Source organism: Lynx canadensis, chromosome B3, assembly GCF_007474595.2.
Source record: "Lynx canadensis isolate LIC74 chromosome B3, mLynCan4.pri.v2, whole genome shotgun sequence".
In the NCBI taxonomy this organism is placed as follows: Eukaryota; Metazoa; Chordata; class Mammalia; order Carnivora; family Felidae; genus Lynx; species Lynx canadensis.
The window spans coordinates 16,627,791-16,649,059 of NC_044308.2; the positions used below are offsets into that span (position 1 = coordinate 16,627,791).

General features: G+C 43.3%; 1 protein-coding gene across 3 annotated transcripts in view; it reads right to left on the reverse strand.

Moving 5' to 3' along the window:
• Positions 1-21,269, reverse strand: part of FAM169B (family with sequence similarity 169 member B) — an 87,217-nt gene that overhangs the window by 23,756 nt on the left and 42,192 nt on the right. For 2 of the 3 annotated variants that reach the window (XM_030317477.1, XM_030317476.1), the window contains exons 4-5: positions 14,047-14,132; positions 8,138-8,315 (exon numbers count right to left, since the gene is read on the reverse strand). The exons of the other annotated variant lie outside the window; for it this stretch is intronic. In XM_030317477.1, coding sequence (XP_030173337.1) covers positions 8,138-8,315; positions 14,047-14,132 — 264 coding nt within the window. The remainder of the gene's footprint in view (positions 1-8,137; positions 8,316-14,046; positions 14,133-21,269) is intronic. 3 annotated transcript variants of the gene reach the window in all.

Sequence of the window (21,269 nt, forward strand, 5' to 3'; positions counted from 1 at the left end):
GTCCCAAAGAGAGGTCTACCTGAAAAGATCTCATTGGGTCTGTACAAAGGCACTTGTTTCAAACTGAATGTGCTCCTCAGCAATACAGAGGCACAAACTACTGATCTACACGTGGACTTGGATGAATCTCAAAGCCATTATGCTGAGTGAAAACAGTCTCAAAATTTTACAAACTATATGATTCCATTATGTGACATTCTAGAAAAGACAATACTATAGTGATGGAGAACAAAGCAGTGGTTGCTGGGATTTCCTGTGGTGGCAGGGAGGGTAGCGGATGACTAGGGATAACATGAAAGAGGTTTTGAGGGATGGTGGATTTAATTCTGTATTTTTTTTTCTTTTTGAGAGAGAGAGAGAGAGAGAGGGTACAAGCAGGGGAGGGGCAGAGGGAGAGGGAGGGAGAGAATCGTAAGCAGGCTTCATACTCAGCATGGAGTGTAACGCAGGGCTCAATGTCACAACTGTGAGATCATGACCTGAGCCAAAATCAAGAGTCATATGCTTAACCGACTGGGCCACCCAGCCGTCCCATTCTGTATTTGAATTATGGTTGTAGTTACATGAATCTATACATAAGTCAAAATTCATAGAATTGTAAAGCCAAAAAAAGGGTCAATTTTATTGTCTGATAAGTTTTTTAAATACTTAAAAGTATGTGCCAAGAATGTGCCTAGAAACAATGCATACTTTTTTTTAATGTTCATTTATTTTGGAGAGAAACAGAGACAGAGACAGAGAGACAGAGAGTAGGGGAGGGGCAGAGAGAGAGGGAGATACAGAATCTGAAGCAGGCTCCAGGCTCTGAGCTGTCAGCACAGAGCCCAACGCGGGGCTGGAACCCACAAACCTCAAGATCGTGACCTGAGCCGAAGTCAGATGCTTAACCAAAGTCAGATGCTTAAATAGGTGAACCCTGGCCCCTGTGATCCAACTGATGCAATGAATCTGCACATTTTCTCTTCCTCTCAGAATGAAATTATACACTGAGGCCCAGTTTGAGCTAAGTTAACAGATATTCTGAATCCAAGGGATCTAATCTCATGAAGAGAAATTGTAGCAGTACAAAGTTGAGAAGGGTGCCATGTGCTATGCCCATACCCTAAGCACCAACACGAAAACTATACATAATGCCACACGACAAGCACCAAAGACAAAGCCGAGACTGATGAAACAACCGTTCTGAACTTGTGACTACAAACTCCTCCTGTAGTCCACTACTCCACATGTATCTGCCAGTGATTTTTCATAAATCATGTGTGCAAATAATAAAGCATAATAAAATAGATCTATTCCCTTTCTAAATTATGGGGTTTTTTGGCCTACTTGGATGCTGCTGGTATCAATCATTTCTTAATTTATCAAAATAAATCCCTCTCTCAGATTATAGAAAGACCTGGGAAAGATAGGAAAAAAAATTCTATGATCCATACCTGAACAGAGTCCCCAGCAGACAACGGTGGTGGAATGAAATGCTCATGCAAATCCCCACATGTAATAACTGTTTAAGAAATGTATTTAAGAAATCATTGAAAGATACCACAGGGCACCCAAAAGCACATAGGGGCCAGAGGAAAATTTAATTTCAGGAAATTGTGACTGGAATAGGGAAGACCTACGAGTTTGCAGCTTACTGGCCATGAGTAACTCAACCCCCAATGCTACAGAAAACATTGGTGGGAAAAGCTGAAATGCTACCAGCTAAAGTGTCAGAGATCAGATTCGGAATTAGGAAAGCAGTTGGGAATTTATTTTATTTTATTTTTTTTTAATGTTTATTTTTTGAGAGAGAGAGTAGGAGTGGGGGAGGAGGAGAGAGAGAAGAGGGCAGAGGATCTGAAGAAGGTTGTGTGGTGACAGCAGAGAGCCTGATGCAGGGCTCAAACCCACAAACAGTGAGATCATGACCTGAGCCATAGGCAGCCGCTTAACCGACTGAGCCACCCAGGTGCCCCTGAAAGCAGTTGGGAATTTAAAGGGAAAGACCTAGCAGCAGAAGAACGACAGAATGAGCTAGACTCAAATTCTGAGCAACTGCCCAAATCCTTGGCTTATAGCTGACCTACACATAAGCGAAGGAGCCCCCAGGGAACCCAACATGAAAAAAGTCAAAGACCAGAAAGATATCCACTTTCAAAAAAATGGAACTACACAGGATTAAATCATCTGTGAGTTTGATGCTTTTCTCAACCATAAACATTCCTCAACTGAGGCAGCTCAAGTGGCAGAGAGCTGAAGCCAAATGGGCTCGAACAGTGAAAGTACAGAGCCCCAAACCAGCAGGAGCAGGAAAAAAACACAACAACAACAACAACGAAATACCAACAACAACAACAAAAAACAACAACAACAAACCCTCAGGAGAGGTAAGCTAAATCCAAATCTTTGACCACCGAATCTGCAGCCACAGGGAAGATCCCTACAGGGCTAGGCTAAAGAAACAGCCACAGGAAGTCAAACAAACAGATGTTAACAGCTGCACATCACAAAGGAGACAAAGTCTATTGTTTGAATCCAGGCAAATTGAATGACTACTAGGTCAAAAATCTAAAAATCCTGAGAAAACACACGCACACAATAGCTATAATGTTGGTATACTATAGCTGCAACATCTAATTTTCAACTAAAAATTATTCAACATGAAGAAAACAGGAAAGTGTGACCCATACTCAGGACAAAAAAAAAAAAAAAAAAAAAAAAAGGCAGTCAATATAACTCACTTTAAATAGACCTAGATGTTGGATTTTGCAAAGGCCTCAAAACAGCTTTACAAATATATTCAAAGAATTAAAATAATTCAAAAAATGAAAGGGAAATATATAGAAAATCTCAACAGAGAAATGGCAACTACAAATAATATATAAATTCTAGAGTTAAAAGTATAACTAAAAATTTTCAATGGCTCAACAACAAATTGGAGACAGCAGATGAACTTGAATATATACCAGTAGAAATTACCCAACAAAGAGAGAAAAATGTTTGAAGAAAAATGAACAAAACCTCTAAGACACAACTTAAGACATTATGAAGTACCTCACATACATACAACTAGAACCCCAGGAAAGGAAGAATGAAAGCAACATAAAAAACAAATTGAAGAAATAATGGCCAAAAACTTCCAAAAGATGGTAGAAAAATTAAAGATTCAAGGAACTCAACAAACCCCCAAAAAGATAAACAAAAATAAAATCATTCCTACATATACCACAGTCAAACTACAAAAAAAGCAGTCAGAGAAAAACTATGTGTTATGTATGAGGGAATAACAATAAATAACTGGATGACTTCTCATCAGAAACTATGAAAGCCAGAAGAAACTGGAAAAACATATTAAAAGCACAGAAGGAAAAAAAAAAAGCTTTCATTAATAATTCTGTATCCAGCTAAACTACCCTTCAAATATGCCCATGAAATAAAATATATTTTCAGTAAACAAAGACTGTTTTTTTGTTGCCAACAGAACTGCACTACAACAAAAAGAAGTACTTTAGCCTGTAGGAAAAATGACACTGGATGGCAACTGGGACCTATATTAAAAACATTTTTCTAAATGGGGCACCTGGGTGGCTCCGTCGGCTGGGCGTCCGACTTCAGCTCAGGTCATGATCTTGCGGTTCGTGGGTCAAGCCCCGCATCGGGCTCTGTGCTGACAGCTCAGAGCCTGGAGCCTGCTTTGGATTCTGTGTCTCCCTCCCTCTCTCTCTGCCCCTCCCCCACTCACACTTTGTCTCTGTCTCTCTCAAAAATAAATGTTAAAAAATTTTTTCGAAAAAATTTTTTTCTAAAGGTAAGTATGTGAGTAACTATTTTAACTATATTTTTCTTTTATTTTTTAATCTCTAAAAGATATAACTACTTTATTAAAAACTATTAATCAACATTGATAGGTTTATAAAATAAACAGATCTAATATATAACAATACTCTATGTAAATAAAATGAGGGGTAAACAAAAATACACCGTTGCAAGATTTCTATATTTTACCTGAAGTAATTCAATATTAACTCTAAGTAAATTGGGAAAAGTTTAAGACGTATATGTAATCCTGGAGCAACATCTAAAAAATTTAAAATGCAAAAATATAGAACTAGAAAGCCAACAGAGAAATTAACATGAAATACTAAAAAACATCTGATTAAAATAAAAGAAGATATAAAGGAGGGACAGAGGAACAAAAAAAAAACAGAAAACACAAAACAAACTGCAACAGGAAAGGCCTCAGTACAACAAAATCAATAAATAAATGTAAACGGACTAACATCCCAATCAAAACATAGACATTATTTTTCTTAGATGAAAGAGACAAAGCGCATTCGCGCATTAGCAGGCAGGGGCAATGGGAGAGGGAGAGAGAACCTCAAGCAGGTTCCATGCTCAGCATAGAGCCAGATGTGGGCCTCCATCCCACGACCCAGGATCATGACCTGAGCCGAAATCAAGAGTGGGACCCTCAACTGACTGAGCTACCCAGGTGTCCCAAAAGCACTGGGGCACTTTTAAGATTAGATTTAAAACCAAAGAGTCAATTGTATGCTGTCAATAAAATATATGCTTCAAATTATAAAGACATAAACAGACTAAACATAAAAAGCTACAATGTATTCCATGCAAACAGTAACTATAATAAAAATGAAGTGGCTATATATTAATATCAAACAAAATAGACTTTAAAATAGATATTAGTGAAGACAAGGGGAACTTCAAAACAATAAGATGGTCAATACATCAGATGGGTAGAACAATTATAAATATAGATTTGACTCATAACAAAGCTTCAAAGCACATAAAGTAAAAACTGATAGAACTAAAATGAGAAAAAGATTAATTCATAATCATAAGGTCTTCAACAAACTCTGAAATTGATAGAACTAGACAAAAAATATCAGTAACAGTGCAGAAAATCAATCACCTTAACCCAACTGACATTTCCAGAACACTAAACACTAACCAGAACACTAATACCTGCAGAATACACACATTCCTTCAAGTCCACAGGGAATGTCTACCAATATAGACCATATACTGGGCCATTACACAACTCTCAATAGTTTTTAGAATATTAAAATGCAACGGACTACATTCTCATACTGCAACAATTCAATTAGAAACCGATAAATAAATAAATAAATAAATAAATAAATAAAACATCTGGAATAGCCCCCAAATATCTGGAAATTAAAAACCGCTTTAAAACAACTCATAAAAATGACAACGTAAACTAGAAAATATTTGAACTGAATAATAATGAAAAGTGGTAAACTGATAAGACAGACTTCATCAAACTATTAAAACGTTTGCTCTTTGAAAAATACTGTTGTGCCAAAATAAAAATGTTTTCCAATACATTATCTGATAAAGAACTTACATCTATAACATGTGGAGAAACCACGAAGCTCAATAATAAGCAAATGGCCCGGTTAAAGAAATGGACTAAAATATTTAATGACTCTCATACATTGTTGCGGGCAGTATCTATATAATTATTCTAACAGAAATAGTTTTATTCTCTCTCTAAAACTAAGCTAATCAAGCAACGGCAGTTATTAAAAAAAAAAAAAAAGATCTAAGGTGTACTTCATGAAGCAGACCATCAGGATCCCCTGTGGTACCATCAGACTTTCACATTCAGTGGCCAATAACCAAGGCAAACTGGAGTTTGAGAAGGGTCAGTCCTGAAACGGTTTCTTTCTGAAACAGAGAAGCTGTCCCCTGAAGACAGAACCAAATGCTTTGAGCAGAATGAGGCCATTGAGGCAGTCCATGATGCCATGGCCAATGTCGGGGAGATTACAAAGTGAATTTTCATGGTGGATGGCCATCTCTATGAACTTGATGGACGAATGTCTTTTCCGGTAAACCAGCTGCGAAGGTCTGCAGAGAATTCACTGAGCGTGAGCAAGGGGAGGTCCGCTTTTCTGCTGTGGCACTCTGCAAGACAGTCTGATGCCCTAGGGGAGGGACATAGCTTTTATCATCCCTCTTCCGTTCAGCATGGAACCTGTCCCCACAATGCAGTCTAAAATGTTTCAGTACTTGTGGAACACAGCTGTTCTCCTTTGGTTTTGCAGATACCCTCTTACCCTCAACCACACCCAAACACCAGCAGAGTTCAGTTGTCGATCAAGCAAAGTTTGATATAAGCTTCAGATGGCGAAGCATTCTCCCCCAGTGTAGGTATTGTACCTCAATAACTAATGTTTTAAATGGCTACTTTGGTTTGTGTCTGTAAGTTAAGGCCTTGGATGTGGTTTAATTGTTTGTCCTTAAAAGAAATGAAACTTTTCTGCTGATTAATATAAAAAATTAAAAAAGAAAAAGTTTTAATTGGCAATGTATACCAGAAGTCTGTATTTTCTTTATTTGATTTTATACTGGTTTGGTACTTCCCAAATGCAATAAATTGTTGAGTAACTAAGAGTCAATTGCCACTTAAAAGATCAGCTCATGGATGAAAACAACATGACCCAGGAAGCAGCTTCAGAGAACTTTCCACCAAATTCGTGGAATTCATCAAAAATGAAGAGGAAGCAGAAATCCAAGCACCTTAGTCTGATCATCGGACTCAGCTTGACATCTTAAGGTCCTCCCCTTCACTCTGAGGTCTGGGTCTGCTTTGGGAAGAACGAGGCAGCCACAACCAACCTGTACTTCATCCTCACAAAACGACGCCCTGGTTTATCGCTGCTACAAGGTGCAACAGAAGGCGCTGGAGAGATAAGGTCACACACTCCTTTCACCCCATTGCTGTGGTTCTCACACATCAAGGTGGGATCTGTTAACCATTTTCACTATGAGTAGGATGTCTATGGCACAAATGATACTGTGACAGATTTAAGACCAGCCATATATTAGAAAATGAAAGAGGGGGGCACCTGGGTGGCTCAGTTGGTTAAGCGTCCGACTTCGGCTCAGGTCATGATCTCACAGTCCATGGGTTCACGCCCCGCATCAGGCTCTGTGCTGACAGCTCAGAGCCTGGAGCCTACATCAGATTCTGTGTCCCCTCGCTTCTCTCTTTGCCCCTCTCCTGCTCATGCTCTGTCTCGCCCTGTCTCTCAAAAATAAATGTTAAAAAAAAATGTTTAGAAAGTGAAAGAGGAAGTTTCCCTTCCATTTTAATTATTCTCTGGATCCCTTGGTCTATGAAAAATAAATGACCAAAGAACAGAGCCACTTGGAAAAGCAAAATGGTGCACTGAAATCCAAGAGTAAATGGCTATGGTGATCAAAGGAGCGGAAAGACACAGGTACTTAAGTGTGTATGAGTGACCTTGACAAATAATTAACTAAAGGAGTTGTTTGCATGGGAAACTGGTCATCTCACACTGAGCTGGGAGGAAAAAAGGGAGAAATGCAGATTTACTCCATTCTGGACAGGTGGATCAAACACACAATATGAATGTAGCTCAATACCACAATCAGCCTTTCGATCCCCTGAGAAAAACACTTAACTCAAGAGAACAGCATCTCTGTGGTGGTTCCCTGGGAAACTTCATTCTTGCTAAAATTTAGAACTCAATAAGAACTAAAGGAGAGAGCTGGGACCATTTGGATTAGAGATGCTGACAGCCTTTAAATATTCAAGAAACTATTAAAGAAAGCAACTTTAAAGACGAGAGCAATCCCTGAGGCAAAATGGTCCTAGTATCACACTCACTTCTTGTCACAGCCCCTAAAAAATAAGTCCCAGTATTTTACCCTAACCTTATTATCATGGCCGACCTCCCCCTCTTCTGAGGTAATGTCTATAAATCTTGGCATCCAGTGTGTTTTTTTCGCCACATGTCAGCTGTTAGCAATGGTATTTTTCCTGACAGCTAATTGGTAACATTAAAGAAAAGAAATGAAGAGCGCTGTGCTTGCAAAGTCATTTTACACCATTAACAGCAATAAGCATTTTATGAGGGACATGGCAGTGCCTGCGAATCAAAAGGACACGCTTTTCACCCTATTTGCCAGTAGACTGAGAATTGAGAAAATGAAATCCATACCTTGGGTTTATTTACAGGACAGCTGAATTAGCAACACTTCCTGTGCCAGAAGATTCTCTCCAAGGAACACTTGTGCTAAGGGGGGGTCCGCAGCAGCAGGCAGACATCGAGAGCCTCCCTCACCCCGAGGGCCACGTGTCCCTTACCTTTCCTTTTGGTTGTGTAAAACCCAACAGCTGCTCCATCCCGCCACAGAATTTTCGCTTGCTCCTTCACAGGGTGAGGTAAAAAAAACATGTCCCCATCATCCAAATTTCTCTCCAATCTTCCAAAAATAACGACGTTGAGAACGAAAAGCACAATCCTTTCCCCGAATGACTGAACCTTTGAGGTGGCGGGGGGGGGGGGGGGGGGGGGGCGGGAGGGGGGGGAGGGAGAAAAAGAAAGAAAGAACAAGCAAGTGAGAGAGGAAAATCACACGCGATAAATTCTGCACTTGGAATCAACCCACGCTTCGGGGCCAGGTGTGTGCGCCATCATTACAGGATTCCTTCCGTGCTCAGGAGCCAAACTGTGAATCATAATTTCTCACAGAGGTTTTCACAACCCTGACCTTTCGCACCCACCGGCCTCCAGGAGCGAGGGGCAGTGCCAGAGGGGCCTCCTGGGTCCCCAGGGCCACAGATGTGGAATGTAAATAGAAAGAGAGAACAATCCTTTGCTGGTCAACAAAACAGGAAGTTACCTCTGGAAGGGGCCAGGCAAGCCAATTCAGCAGATTGACTAGACATGTCTGGAAATCATCCCACCCTCCATTTTTAACAACCGCCCCAGAATTCTGACCCTCAGAAGGAGGATAAAGAATTGGGGAAGATCAATGGCTACACCAAAAGCGGACGATTTTCAATGGCTTGTGATGTGATAGATTTGGAGCACACACTAGAGTCCCAATCTCAGAGACTCACTGGGAGTCAAGGCTCATCTTGTGGCTCATCTTGTTCTAAGGCAGTAACATGAAACCACTTCTTGCCCATCGCAATGTCACAAGTGAGGCATTTGTATGTGGTCAAGGTCAGGCCCACACAGAGTTTTAGCATTAACAAGTCAAAATGACTTTACACTCCTCTGCCTGTTAAAATCTTCTGCATTTGTATAGCCCACAGGTGGCAAATATGTGGCATAAACGGAGGCGTCCCACTCCTACACCCCCGGCAGACACAGCTAATCGATCCCAGTCTGTGCGACTGAGCCCGGATACGGTCAGAGTCCTAACTGCAGTCCTCCGGGCAACCACCAGCAAACACTTGGGATGAACCCAATCGACTATCGATGAACAGAAAGCACTGCACTCTGACAAGACCGCTATGTGACAGCCTACGTGTGTGGGTATTGGTCACCCCGTCCTATGCGTCACCACGAGATCAGCAATGCCATTAACTGGGCCGTGACTTCCACCCACAAGCTCCCATTCCATTGCCACCACACGCCAGGGAGGTCCTGATTCATAGGTAAGGAAATTGAAACTCAAAGAGGGTAAGTGACTACATGTATTGATTTCCCTGCCTCATTCCAAAGAGGACTTATGACAGCTGAATGAGGGCTCTGCCAGAGACAGGCAGGCTCAAAATAGGCCAGACCTTCTGAGTCCCAGGCCAGTGCACCTGCTATAGCCCAGCTCATGGTTCCTTTCTGCATCTTCATGCATTAGAGCTAAGACTTGGCAGGGGCAGCTAGGCAGCTCAGTTAAGCGCCCAAGTCTTGATTTCGGCTCAGGTCATGATCTCACAGTTTCATGAGTTCGAGCCCCGAGTCCAGCTCTGTGCTGACAGTTGCAGAGGGATTCCCTGTTTCCCTCTCTCTCTCTCTCTACCCCTCCCCCACTTGTGCGCACTCTCTCTCTCTCAAAATAAATAAACATTTAAAAAAAGAAAAAGAACTAAGACTTTGGGAAAGTTTCACATAAGTATCTATGCTTAGTTTTATATTGAATACTTTACCCCTTAATGTTTTATCATCATCACCATCATCACCATCATCGTCGTCATCTATGATACTGACTTTACAGCCTAGATTTGTGGGGAGCTCTTTAGCAACACCCAACCTCTTTGAGCCTCCGTTTCCTCCAGCGGTCAAGGGAGAAGATTGCCTAAGTGGTCCTTAAAACACTTGTTTTGGGGGGAGGGGAGGGGAAAAAACACTTGTTTGCAAGTGTTCTGATAATAAAAACAAGGCAGCTTGCAGCACCCTAGCAAATGGCACAAAGTGTTCAGTGCCAACAAACTTATTAATTGGTCCAGAATGCAAAATAGTTCACCCTCATCTGGAGCCAAATCTTAAATGAGAAAAAGCTTTGTGAAAACCACACCAGCTTAACTCTGAGAAGCCACCCCAACTTTGTATCTCAGACAGTAGCAGGCCAAATCAAGTTCAGACTTTAAGAATAACTAGCTGGTCACGCAAAACCTGAGTGGGGTGATGTGGGAGGTTATATTTTTCAACTTACAAAGCCAAAAAGTTCAGAGGAAAGCCAGAAGAGAAAAGCAGATTGCATCTGGCAGAAGGGAAATATCCAATCAAAAACTGGCAGGAGAAAAAGGAGAAAAAGAAAAGGCACTTAATTCGTCCAATTTCATTACAGGGGGAAAAAAAATGGGTGACATGTGATTCTGACTTAGAAACCTTTCTGAAAATACAAAACTGAGATCCAATTCTAATCCCTCAATTAGGAGCACTAATTATGTTAACAGAAAGAACATTAACCTTTTTTTTTTTTTTTTGGTAATTTACAAAGAAGAGCTGGCTAAGAAACAAAATGTGATTAAAAGAAAAAAATAAATAAATGTCAAGACCTGAAGTTCTACAAATGGAAAGGGAAACTATCCACAGACAGTTGGGGACAGCTAGATCTTTACAACATGGTTCATTAAGTGCAAGTAACATCCAAGCTTCTTTCTGTTCACAACATAGGCCACATTTTCAGAAAATTTGGGGTTTTCTTCATCTAAACACAGAAGAATTGACACATGGAAGAAGTGACCACTCTTGTTCTCGAAAAAAAAAAAAATGATTTAAAGAGCAAATCAGACTCCTCCTGGCATTCAGAACACCCAGCCACTAAGTACCATTGGCCCACCTGTGGAAAGGGACCAGCATAGAAACACAAACGGGTACACGAGGCCACCCCACTGGGTCCCCCACACACATTTGCTGAATCTCAAGCCATTTGCCAGTTTTGAGGGGGGACGGTGGGACCCTTTACAAAACACTATCTTTTCAGTCAGTTAAAACCGGACCTGAAAAATCCTGCTGTGTACAATTTGGGTGTAACCAGAGGGCATTATGCTAAGTGATATAAGTCTGACAAAGACAAATATTGCATGATCTCACGTGCGTGTGGAATCTGAAAAAGCCAAACTCCTAGGAACAGAGAATACAATGGCGGTGACCAGGGGCTAGAGGTGGGAGAAAAGAGAAGATGTTGGTCAAAAGGTACAAACTTCCAATTGTACGATGAATAAGTTCTGGGAATCTAGTATACAGCATGATAACATATATAGCTAATAATACTGTATTATATTAAAGTTGCTAAGAGAATAGATCGTAAATGTTCTCATCACCAAAAAATGGCAGTTATGTAATGGAATGCAGGCGTTAGCTAACGCCATGGTGAGAATCATGTTGCAATATGTAAGCGTATCAGATCAACACGTTGTACACCTCAAACTTACACAACGTTTATGTCAGATGTACCTCAATAAAGCTGGGGAGGGGGGCAGGCATGAAAAAGGCAACTCACAGGCTGGGAAACAGTATTTGCAAATCGTATCTGCAATGTATGCAATAAGGACTTGTGCCCAGAATATATGAAAAAGTGTTTACAACTCAACAGTAAAAAGCCAGCCAACCAATTAAAAAGGGGGCCAAGGAGGGGCACCTGGGTGGCTCAGTCGGCTGAGTGTCCGACTTCGGCTCAGGTCATGATCTCACAGCTCGTGGGTTCGAGCCCCGCGTCGGGCTCTGTGCTGACAGCTCGGAGCCCGGAGCCTGCTTCAGATTCTGTGTCTCCCTCTCTCTCTCTGCCCCTCCCCCACTCGTGCCATGTCTTTGTCTCTCAAAAACAAATAAACATTAAAAAAAAATTTTTTTTTTAAATAAAAAGGGGGCCAAGGATTTCAATAGACATTTTCCCAGAGAGGATATACGAATGGCCAACAAGTACATGAAAAAATGTTTAACATCCTTAGCCAGAGACATACAGATCGAGACTACAATGAGATACCACTTCACACTGGGTAGGATAGACAACATTAAAAAAAAAAAAAAAAAAAAAGACAGTAACAAGTATCAGGGACACATGGGAAGATGGACACCCTCAGACGTTGCCAGTGGGAATGTAAGGTGGTTCCGCTTACCAGCAGTTCCACTCCTAGGTCCATACCCAAGATGACTGAAAATATATGTTGCAAAAAAATATATGTCGCAAAATATATGTCGCAAAAACTTGCACCCAGATGTTCATAGTGGCATTATTCAAAATGGCCAAAAAAACTGAAACAACTCAAACGTCTACCAACAGATAAATGGATGACCAAACGTGGTCTATCCATGCAGTGGGATAATACTGAGCCACAAAAAGGAATGAGGTCTGACACGTGCTACCGTGTGGAATAACCTTGAAGACTTCATGCTCCGTGAGAGCAGCTGGACACAAAAGACTGACTACCTAGTGTATGATTCCATGGATGTGAAATGTCCAGAATGGACAAATCCGTAGAGACAAAAAGCAGATTCGTTGCCAGGGGCTGGGTAAAGAGAGAAATGAGGGGTGATTCCTGATGCGTAAGGGGTTTCCTTTTGGGGTGATGAAAACATTCTGGAATCAAGTAATGGTGACTGATGTCCAACTCTGTGCAAATACTGAAAATCACTCAATTATATACTTTGAAAGGGTGCAATTTAGAGTACAGATTTATCCGCTCATTTTCTAAACCAAACCTGAAAGAATACTGATAATTCATTTAGTATTTACAGGACCCAATGAGGGAGATCACGTGGACTGTGGACACATCCACCATTTCAAGACTGCCAAGAAGCACCTATAGAATGAAGACAAGTGTGCCAATCAAATGAAAACAGGCAGACGTGACATAAACAGTCTAAATTCTTCACTAGTTACTACCTTTTTCCTCAGCTTCTGCCCGAGCCAAACTTCAGTGGAGAGATTGCCACAGGGACTCCGAGGAGCTGCTGGGGCACCTGCCCTTACCCCTGCCATCCTAGGTTTTGGCTTTACAACTGCTCCAAAAAACCACAGCCCGTCAAAGACCTCCATGCCCGATCTCAAAGAGGGGCCACTCAGGAAGGTAAGAGAGATTTGCCAATAGCCAGATGTCTGTTGCACACGACCATTTATTACTCTTTTTTCTTACCGGCAGGGTATTCCAGATTGAAAAGATGTTGCAGTCCTAACTTGCGAATGTGACTTATTTGGAAATAGGGTCTCCAGATGATCAAGTTAAGATGATGAGGTCATGGGGTGGGGGGAGGGCGCCTGGGAGGCCCAGTCGGTTAAGCATCCGACTTCGGCTGTCATGATCTCGTGGTTCGTGGGTTCAAGCCCCACATCGGGCTTTGTGCTGACAGCTCAGAGCCTGGAGCCTGCTTTGGATTCTATGTCTCCTCTCTGCCCCTTCCCTGCTCACTCTCTGTCTCTCCCTCGCAAAAAAAAAAAAAAAAAAAAATGAATAAACATTAAAAAAAAAAATGTTAAAAAAAAAAAAAAGACAAGGTCATTAGGGTGGGCCCCGATCCAATACGGCTGGTGTCCATATAGAAAGGGGGGACCTGGACAGACACAGACCCACACCAAGGGAAGATGACCGTAAGTCCAGGAACACTTGAGGCCACCAACAGCTAGGACAGAGGCGTGGAACAGATTCTCTGCCGTGGCCCTCAGGCTTGTAGCCTCAGGGGACTGTGAGACCATACATTCCAGTTGTTTCCGCCCTAGGAGACTAATCCACAAAGGGAGACTGCTTTCGATTATTAACACGATAATAAGCACAGTGCCTTGAAACCTGTTTTGCAATATCCATGGAAATTTACATGCCCTCACCTTCATCAGACCTTCTCGGGCAGGATCAGAGGTTCGCAGCACATCTTCGGTGGCCCACCAGGCCTCCTGTATGTAAACAGCCACAACTAAAGAGAAAGCCAAGAGAAAATGATGATGTGCACACGGCCACGAGGCCACCGGAGAGGCGGTTTCAACATCACGCGACCTCCAGAGAGGCACAAAGGAGGAGGATGTGTGGGTAACGCGGGCAATAGCTCTAGAACGTGTTCTCTGACAGCACGGAGCAGGACAGAGTGACCCCTCTCACCTGAAGGGGACTCCACAGAGATCTTCACAGATGGCCCGCTGCCGGCTCCAAAACGAGATATATGTGTCCCCATGCTACTGGGCAAAACACGCTACACACCACACTGCTCACAAATTCTATGGCCAAGAATTACATTTTTTTTTTTTCCTTCAAGGTCCAATTATGGGCTGCAACTCAGAACTCCCCACTTAGTCAAATCCAACATTATGGCAGGGCATCAAACACACCATCTTCTCGTTGCCCTCAGCACCGGGCTTGGCCCCGGCTTTTTTTCCATGATTTTTTTTTCCCCTTCTCACAGTGAAACTGTCACCTGCGTTTTTCTGAGGACACCAGTGCTCTGAGAGGTAAAGTAACCTGAAGGCAGCGAGCTGGGGGGGGGGGGGGGGGGCGGCGGGGGGGGGTCCACCCTTGGGCCACTGGACTCCAAGTACAGTGCTCTCTCGCAGAGGCCGGAAATGAGTCAGCTGTTAGAATATGGGGTGGCGGGCGTGCCTGTGAATAAGGAGGCTCTGGGGCTGGATCTGCAGAAGGAAGAGACATCTCTCCTCCAACCACTCCTGCCCCACCCCACCCCAGGCTACACAGCCCCTGAAGCTTGTGGATTCTGCCCACTCCATGTTCGGACATGGGCCCTGCTACTTACTCTAAGGGTGACCTTGGAACACCTCAACCTCACTGAGCCCCAAAATCATCAGAGTTGCCCAAACTGATCACCTGAGGTGGCTGACAAGTTCTGATGAGGATCGGACGGAAACACCCAGCACAGGGCCAAGTGACAGCTAATAGACGTCTCCCTCCTCCCCCGCTCCAGGCTGCTGCCACCTCGTGATGGGCCCCATGCCCTCCTAGCCAGCCCGAGATGCCAGCAGGGTCCAGGCCACCATGCACAGAAGACCATGACAGTACCTCACCTGACCCCCTGCCTCAGTGTCCCCCGCTGATCCATCCCTACTGAGTGGTCAGTCCAAAGGCAAACCCAGTCATGGCCTCTGCCTCTTGCCCCCCTGCTGGGCAACCCTCCTTTCCTTGCTTAAGGATTCCACTTAAACACCAAAGTTACTTTGATTGTTTTCTGGTTGTTGTTGTTGTATTTTTTATTTATTATTTTTTTAATTTTTTAAATTTATTTTGAGAGAGTGCATGCAAGAGAGACAGCACAGAGGGGGAGGGAGGGAGAGACAGAGACAGAGAGAGAGAGAGAGAGAGAGAGAAAGAATCCCAAGCAAGCTCTGTGTTTTCAGCACAGAGCCTGACTCGGGGCTCAATACCATGAACCGTGAGATCATGACGTGAGCTGAGATCAAGAGTCCATCACTTCACCGACTGAGCCATCCACGCGCCCCTGTGGTTTTTTTATTTTTTGATTAAGAGCATTCTTTACAGCAGTTTTATTGGGTTCATAGCAAAATTGAGAGGAAGCTGCACAGACTTCCCAGGCACCCCATGCCCGCACATCCGCACAGTGTCCCCCACCGTCACTATCTGTACCGTTGCGGGAACATTTGTCACAACTGATGGAACTACACTGGCACATCATAGTCCCCCAACATCTATAGTTTACATTAGGGTTCACTCTTTTATACAGTCTGTGTGTTGGACAAATGTGTAATGACATGCATCTCTCATTATGGTATCCTACAGAGTATTTTCACTGCCCTAAAAATTCTCTGGTCTTCATCGATTGACCCCTTCCTCCTACCCCTGCTCCACCCCTGGCACTGATTTTTTTTTTTTTTTTTTTTTTTTTTACTGTCTCTATACTTTTGCCTTTTACAGAATGTAATATAGTTAGAATCATACAGTATGCAACCCTTTTCAGACTGGCTCCTTTCACATAGTAATATGCCTTTAAGATTCCTTTCTTGTCTTCTCATGGCTAGGGATCTCAAAAATCTTTTTAGCACTACATAATATTCCACTGTCTGGATGTACCACACAATTTCCCCTCTGATATCTTTTTTATACCCCCTTTTATTAAATTGCCATTTTTTAAAAACTTTTTTTCATGTTTATTTATTTATTTTGAGAGAGAGGGAGAGGGAGAGCATGAGCAGGGAAGGGGCAGAGAGAGAGAGAGAGAGAGAGAGAGACAGAAGAGAGAATCCCAAGCAGGCACCATGCCATCAGCACAGAGGCTGACATGGGGTTTGATCTCACAAACTGCAAGTTCATGACCTGAGCTGAAATCAAGAGTCAGACACTTAACGGACTGAGCCACCCAGGCACCCCAAATTGCCATTTTTATGCCAGTTTCTCAACCCTGAGGGGTCCAGAAGCCACACAGTAAGACGATGCACCTTCCCAGTCAGATCTTTTTAGCTGAAGATGTGGAGGAAAATGACATGGAATAGAAAACAAAAGTCACTCGAACATTCATATAAGGTTCAAGACTTTGAAACCAATTTTGTGGGCCAATCAGGTTAAGCTGCTGCCACCTTCTTCCCTATTGCTCTCTGCTCTTTGAGGAACTTAAGTAGAAAACTCTATGAAGACCAAGTTACAGTGACGTTAGTCAGTTATTAAGCATGAACTCTGCCCAACCAGCCCCTCCTCCCCAAAGACCAAGAGCATCTAATCCACTATGTCAGTGTCATATCATTGTTGAGTTACATCATCAACAATCGTTCCAAAACTGATTGAGCCAGCTGCGAGAGAAGGGCCAATTAAATGCCTGTCACCCGCCTTCATTTATTCAATTAAAGTCATGTTCAAAATGGCACCTACTAGAACTTACAGGAGGTTTATAAAGCCATAAGGATTATTTTCCTGCTTAACAAGGTGAATCAATAAAGGATGTTCCATTTACTAATGCAGTGTATTACCGTAATACAGATGTTCAATTTGCTAAGACAGTTTCAAACAGGGAATGTGTGATGATTTGGCGTTTGTGTGGTGCCTTGCAAATTTCACGGTGTGCCGCAGAGCATTAATTAGTCACACAGGTTGTCACAAAATAGATTGAACTGGTTGTTGTTCGGGGGGTTTTTGTTTTGTTTTGTTTTGTTTTGTTTTGTTTTGTTTTTTCCCAAAACTAATCTTAAGCTGCTAAGGATACATAACAATGAAGGTGAAGTCCAATCAAATTCAACAGACCTAAAATAAATTGTCCTCCAAATCAACTCTTTAAAAACAGAATCGGCCTTCTGGAAACCAGCAGCTTTTGATCAGAAACGTATATCTAGTCAAGAGGAACCACGAGGACAGAGTGGTGTCAGGGCGCAGGGAGAGAGACTACAGCCAGCTCAGCAAGGACAAAGGACGGATCCTGGGGACTGACAGGCACTGCAGAGCCAGCCTCAGGGCATCACTTCTGAGACCCTGAAGCCAGAAAGTTCCAAGAGTTAGAAAGCGGAAGCCACACACCTGTGGTTTTAAAAGAAAATGTGATCGGCATCCCTCGGGCTCTCTCCCATCGAGGGCCTGAGCAGAGACTGGACATCGCAGAAGGCTGCGCAGTGGTGACAACAGTCAAGAGGACGTTACTAGTTAAAGGCCAGCCTCACTGCGTGGATTTAATTTCCCTGCCCCCCTGAGCGACAGGCGATGTGCACCACAAAGAAATGTCAGTAATGGATTCTATCCTGTGAACACTCCAAAGTTTCCCAAACAAGTTAAGACAGTGAGATCCCTAAGGCTACTACCTCCCAGTGGCCCGGCTTCATGGCAACTCAGCATGGTCAAACTGCATTCGACTACCCATGGCCGAGTTCCTGAATGCATGAACAGTGCTGTCTGTCCTAGGCCCTCAGAGGCCGATACGTAAATCCCCATTCTTGCCCTTGGGAGGTGGCAGCCTGCGGAGGAAGGAGTGCTAAACAAGCTGCTCCAATACAGGCCGGGGCGCGAAAGGTGCCAGAGTCCAGACGGGAGCCAACGCATCACCAGGACCCAGAGGAGAAAGGCAATTCTGCAGAGGGGTGTTGGGAAAGCATCCCCAGGGAATTCAGACAGCTTGGGTTCTGGATCCGTGGGTAAGGTTTCAACAGGCAGAGACAACAGGCAAGGGCACTACAGGCAGCATAACCTGTGAGCAGAGGCACAGAGCCCTACAAGTCCAAGGCCATACTCAGGGCACCTCAAGTAGTAGGGATAGCTGCAACGAGGCCTAACCGATAGAAAGACAGGGCTGTAAACGTTGGTCACAACAAGGTTCCAGGATAGAAAGCTAATATACAAAAGCCAAATGCTTTCCTATATACCAGCAATGAACAAGTGGAATTTGAAGTTAAAAACACAATACCATTGACATCAGCACCCCCCAAAATGAAATACTTAGGTATAAAGCTAACAAAATATGCACAAGATCTATGAGGAAAATTATAAAACTCTGACAAACAGAATCAAAGAACTAATAATGAGACATTCTACGTTCATGGATAAGACAACTCAATATTGTTCGGTGCCTGGGTGGTTCAGTCGGTTAAGTGCCAACTTCGGCTCAGGTCATGATCTCGCGGTTCATGAGTTGGAGCCCTGCATGGGTCTCTCTACTATCAGCTCAGAGCCTACTTCAGATGTTAATAAACATTAAAAAGGCGGGGGAGGGGCGCCTGGGTGGCGCAGTCGGTTAAGCGTCCAACTTCAGCCAGGTCACGATCTCGCGGTCTGTGAGTTCGAGCCCCGCGTCGGGCTCTGGGCTGATGGCTCAGAGCCTGGAGCCTGTTTCCGATTCTGTGTCTCCCTCTCTCTCTGCCCCTCCCCCGTTCATGCTCTGTCTCTCTCTGTCCCAAAATAAATAAACGTTGAAAAAAAAAATTTAAAAAAAAAAAAAAAAAAAAGGCGGGGGAGGGGGGGCGCCTAGGTGACTCAGTTGGTTAAGCATCCGACTTCTGCCTAAGTCATGATCTGGCCATTCCCAAGTTTGAGCCCCGAATCGGGCTCTGTACTGGCAGCTCAGAGCCTGGAGCCTGTTTCCAAGTCTGTGTCTCCCTCTCTTTCTCTGCTCCTCCCCCATTCACACTCTGTCTCTCTCTCTCTCAAAAATAAACACTAAAAAAATTTCTTCAATAAAAAAAAAAAAGACAACGACTCAATATCGTACAGATGTCAGTTCTTCCCAATACGATCTTTTGGCTCAATGCAATCCCAATCAAAATCCCAACAAGTTATTTTGTGAATAGCAACACTGATTCCCAAGTTTAGAGGGAGAGGCAAAAGACCCAGAATAGCCAAAACAAGATTAAAGGAGAACAAATTTGGAGGAATGACACTAACTAACTTCAAGACTTACTACAAAGCTACTTAAAGCTTTTTAGTATCCATATATATAAATATATAAAGCTTACTATAAAGCTGTAATCAAGACAGTGTGATTTTGGTGAAAGAAGAGACAATGAAAGAAAGATGAATGAAAGGTGAAAGAAAGATCAGTGGAACACAATGGAGAACCCAGAAATAGTCCCCCATAAATATAGTCCACTGATCTTTGACAAAGGAGCAAAGGCAATACAATGGAACAAAGATAGTCTTTTCAACAAATGGTGCTGGTACAATTAGGCATCCACACACACAAAAATGAAGCTAGATACAGACTCCTCACTCTTAATAAATACCATCTCAACAAAATATAGACTTTATTCACTCACCAGTCTCTAACAGACTTCCGTGCCAGTGGAGAACAAGATGACATAAACATTTAGATATGGCCCTGTGCACCTGTGTAGGGAAAAAACTACAGACTTCAGAACCAGATGGGGTTCAAATTCTGGCTTCTCCAATTCCTAGTTATATGACCTTCACCCAGCCTTGAGCCCCCACCTGTCAAGTGGAGACCACAACATCCTCTCACCTGGTCATTCGCAGGTTAGGTGAATGAGTCCACCTCACCAAACTGCTTTTCCTCAGGTATTTGAAGCTTGTCAGTGGTTTCCAGAAACTTCCTCCACCTGCTTCAAGTGGTTCTCTGGGATATCAAATAAGCATGAAAAGCCCTTTTGTCACTTGTTGGCTTTTGTCAATGAGACAATGGAAACTGCTTCATAACACTCCCGTGTCTTCCTGGAAACTCCCATTCCAAACTTCCTGCTCTGGTTTGCAAGGAAATGTCTATCTTTCTTTCTCCAGCTTGACCTCTACTATCCTGTCTGCTCCCTCAAGTGGATACAGGTTTGTACACACCACATTTTCTCGTGGCCGTTCCTTTCTCTGTCAGGGAATGTTAAGCTCACCACCGTCTTCCTCACTTTCTCCTTCCAAGGCTGTTGAAGGAGCACCTCAGGCTCGATGAAGACACACATTTGAACCCACTCAGTGCCTCCTGACAAAGTTTTTAAATTTTTTTAAGTGTTTATTTATTCGTGAGAGAGAGAGAGACACACACAGAGCATGAGCAGGCTAGGGTCAGAGAGAGAGGGAGAAGACACAGAATCTGAAGCAGGCTCCAGGCTCAGAGCTGTCAGCACAGAGCCCGACGCGGGGCTCGAACTCACCAACCGTGAGATCATGACCTGAGCCGAAGTCAGACACTTAACTGACTGAGCCACCCAGGCATCCCCTGACAAAATTTTTAAACCTTTCATCTTGCCTCCCAAGATCTCTTAAAGGAGCTAAGTCCTTTTTTGTTTAAACATGCTTTTTATAATGAATAAATAAGCAAAGCAATCATTGCTAAGAAGTTGACAAGATTTTTCCATAGTACGGGTCAGGGAGCACTGGTTGTCACCTGTCCTTGAAAGGATGGACGGGCTGTGACAGAGGCGAGCACTCCTCACAAGGATTTTTTTTAATGTTTTTATTTATTTATTTTTGAGAGAGAGAGGGGGAGAGCGCGAGCGCACACATAAGTGGGGGAGGGGCAGAGAGAGAGGGAGACCCAGAATCCGAAGCAGGCTCCAGGCTCCGAGCTGTCAGCACAGAGCCCGATGCCGGGTTTGACCCCACGAACCCCGAGATCATGACCTGAGCCGAGGTCAGAGGCTCAGCTGACTGAGTCCCCCAGGCGCCCCTTTCCTGA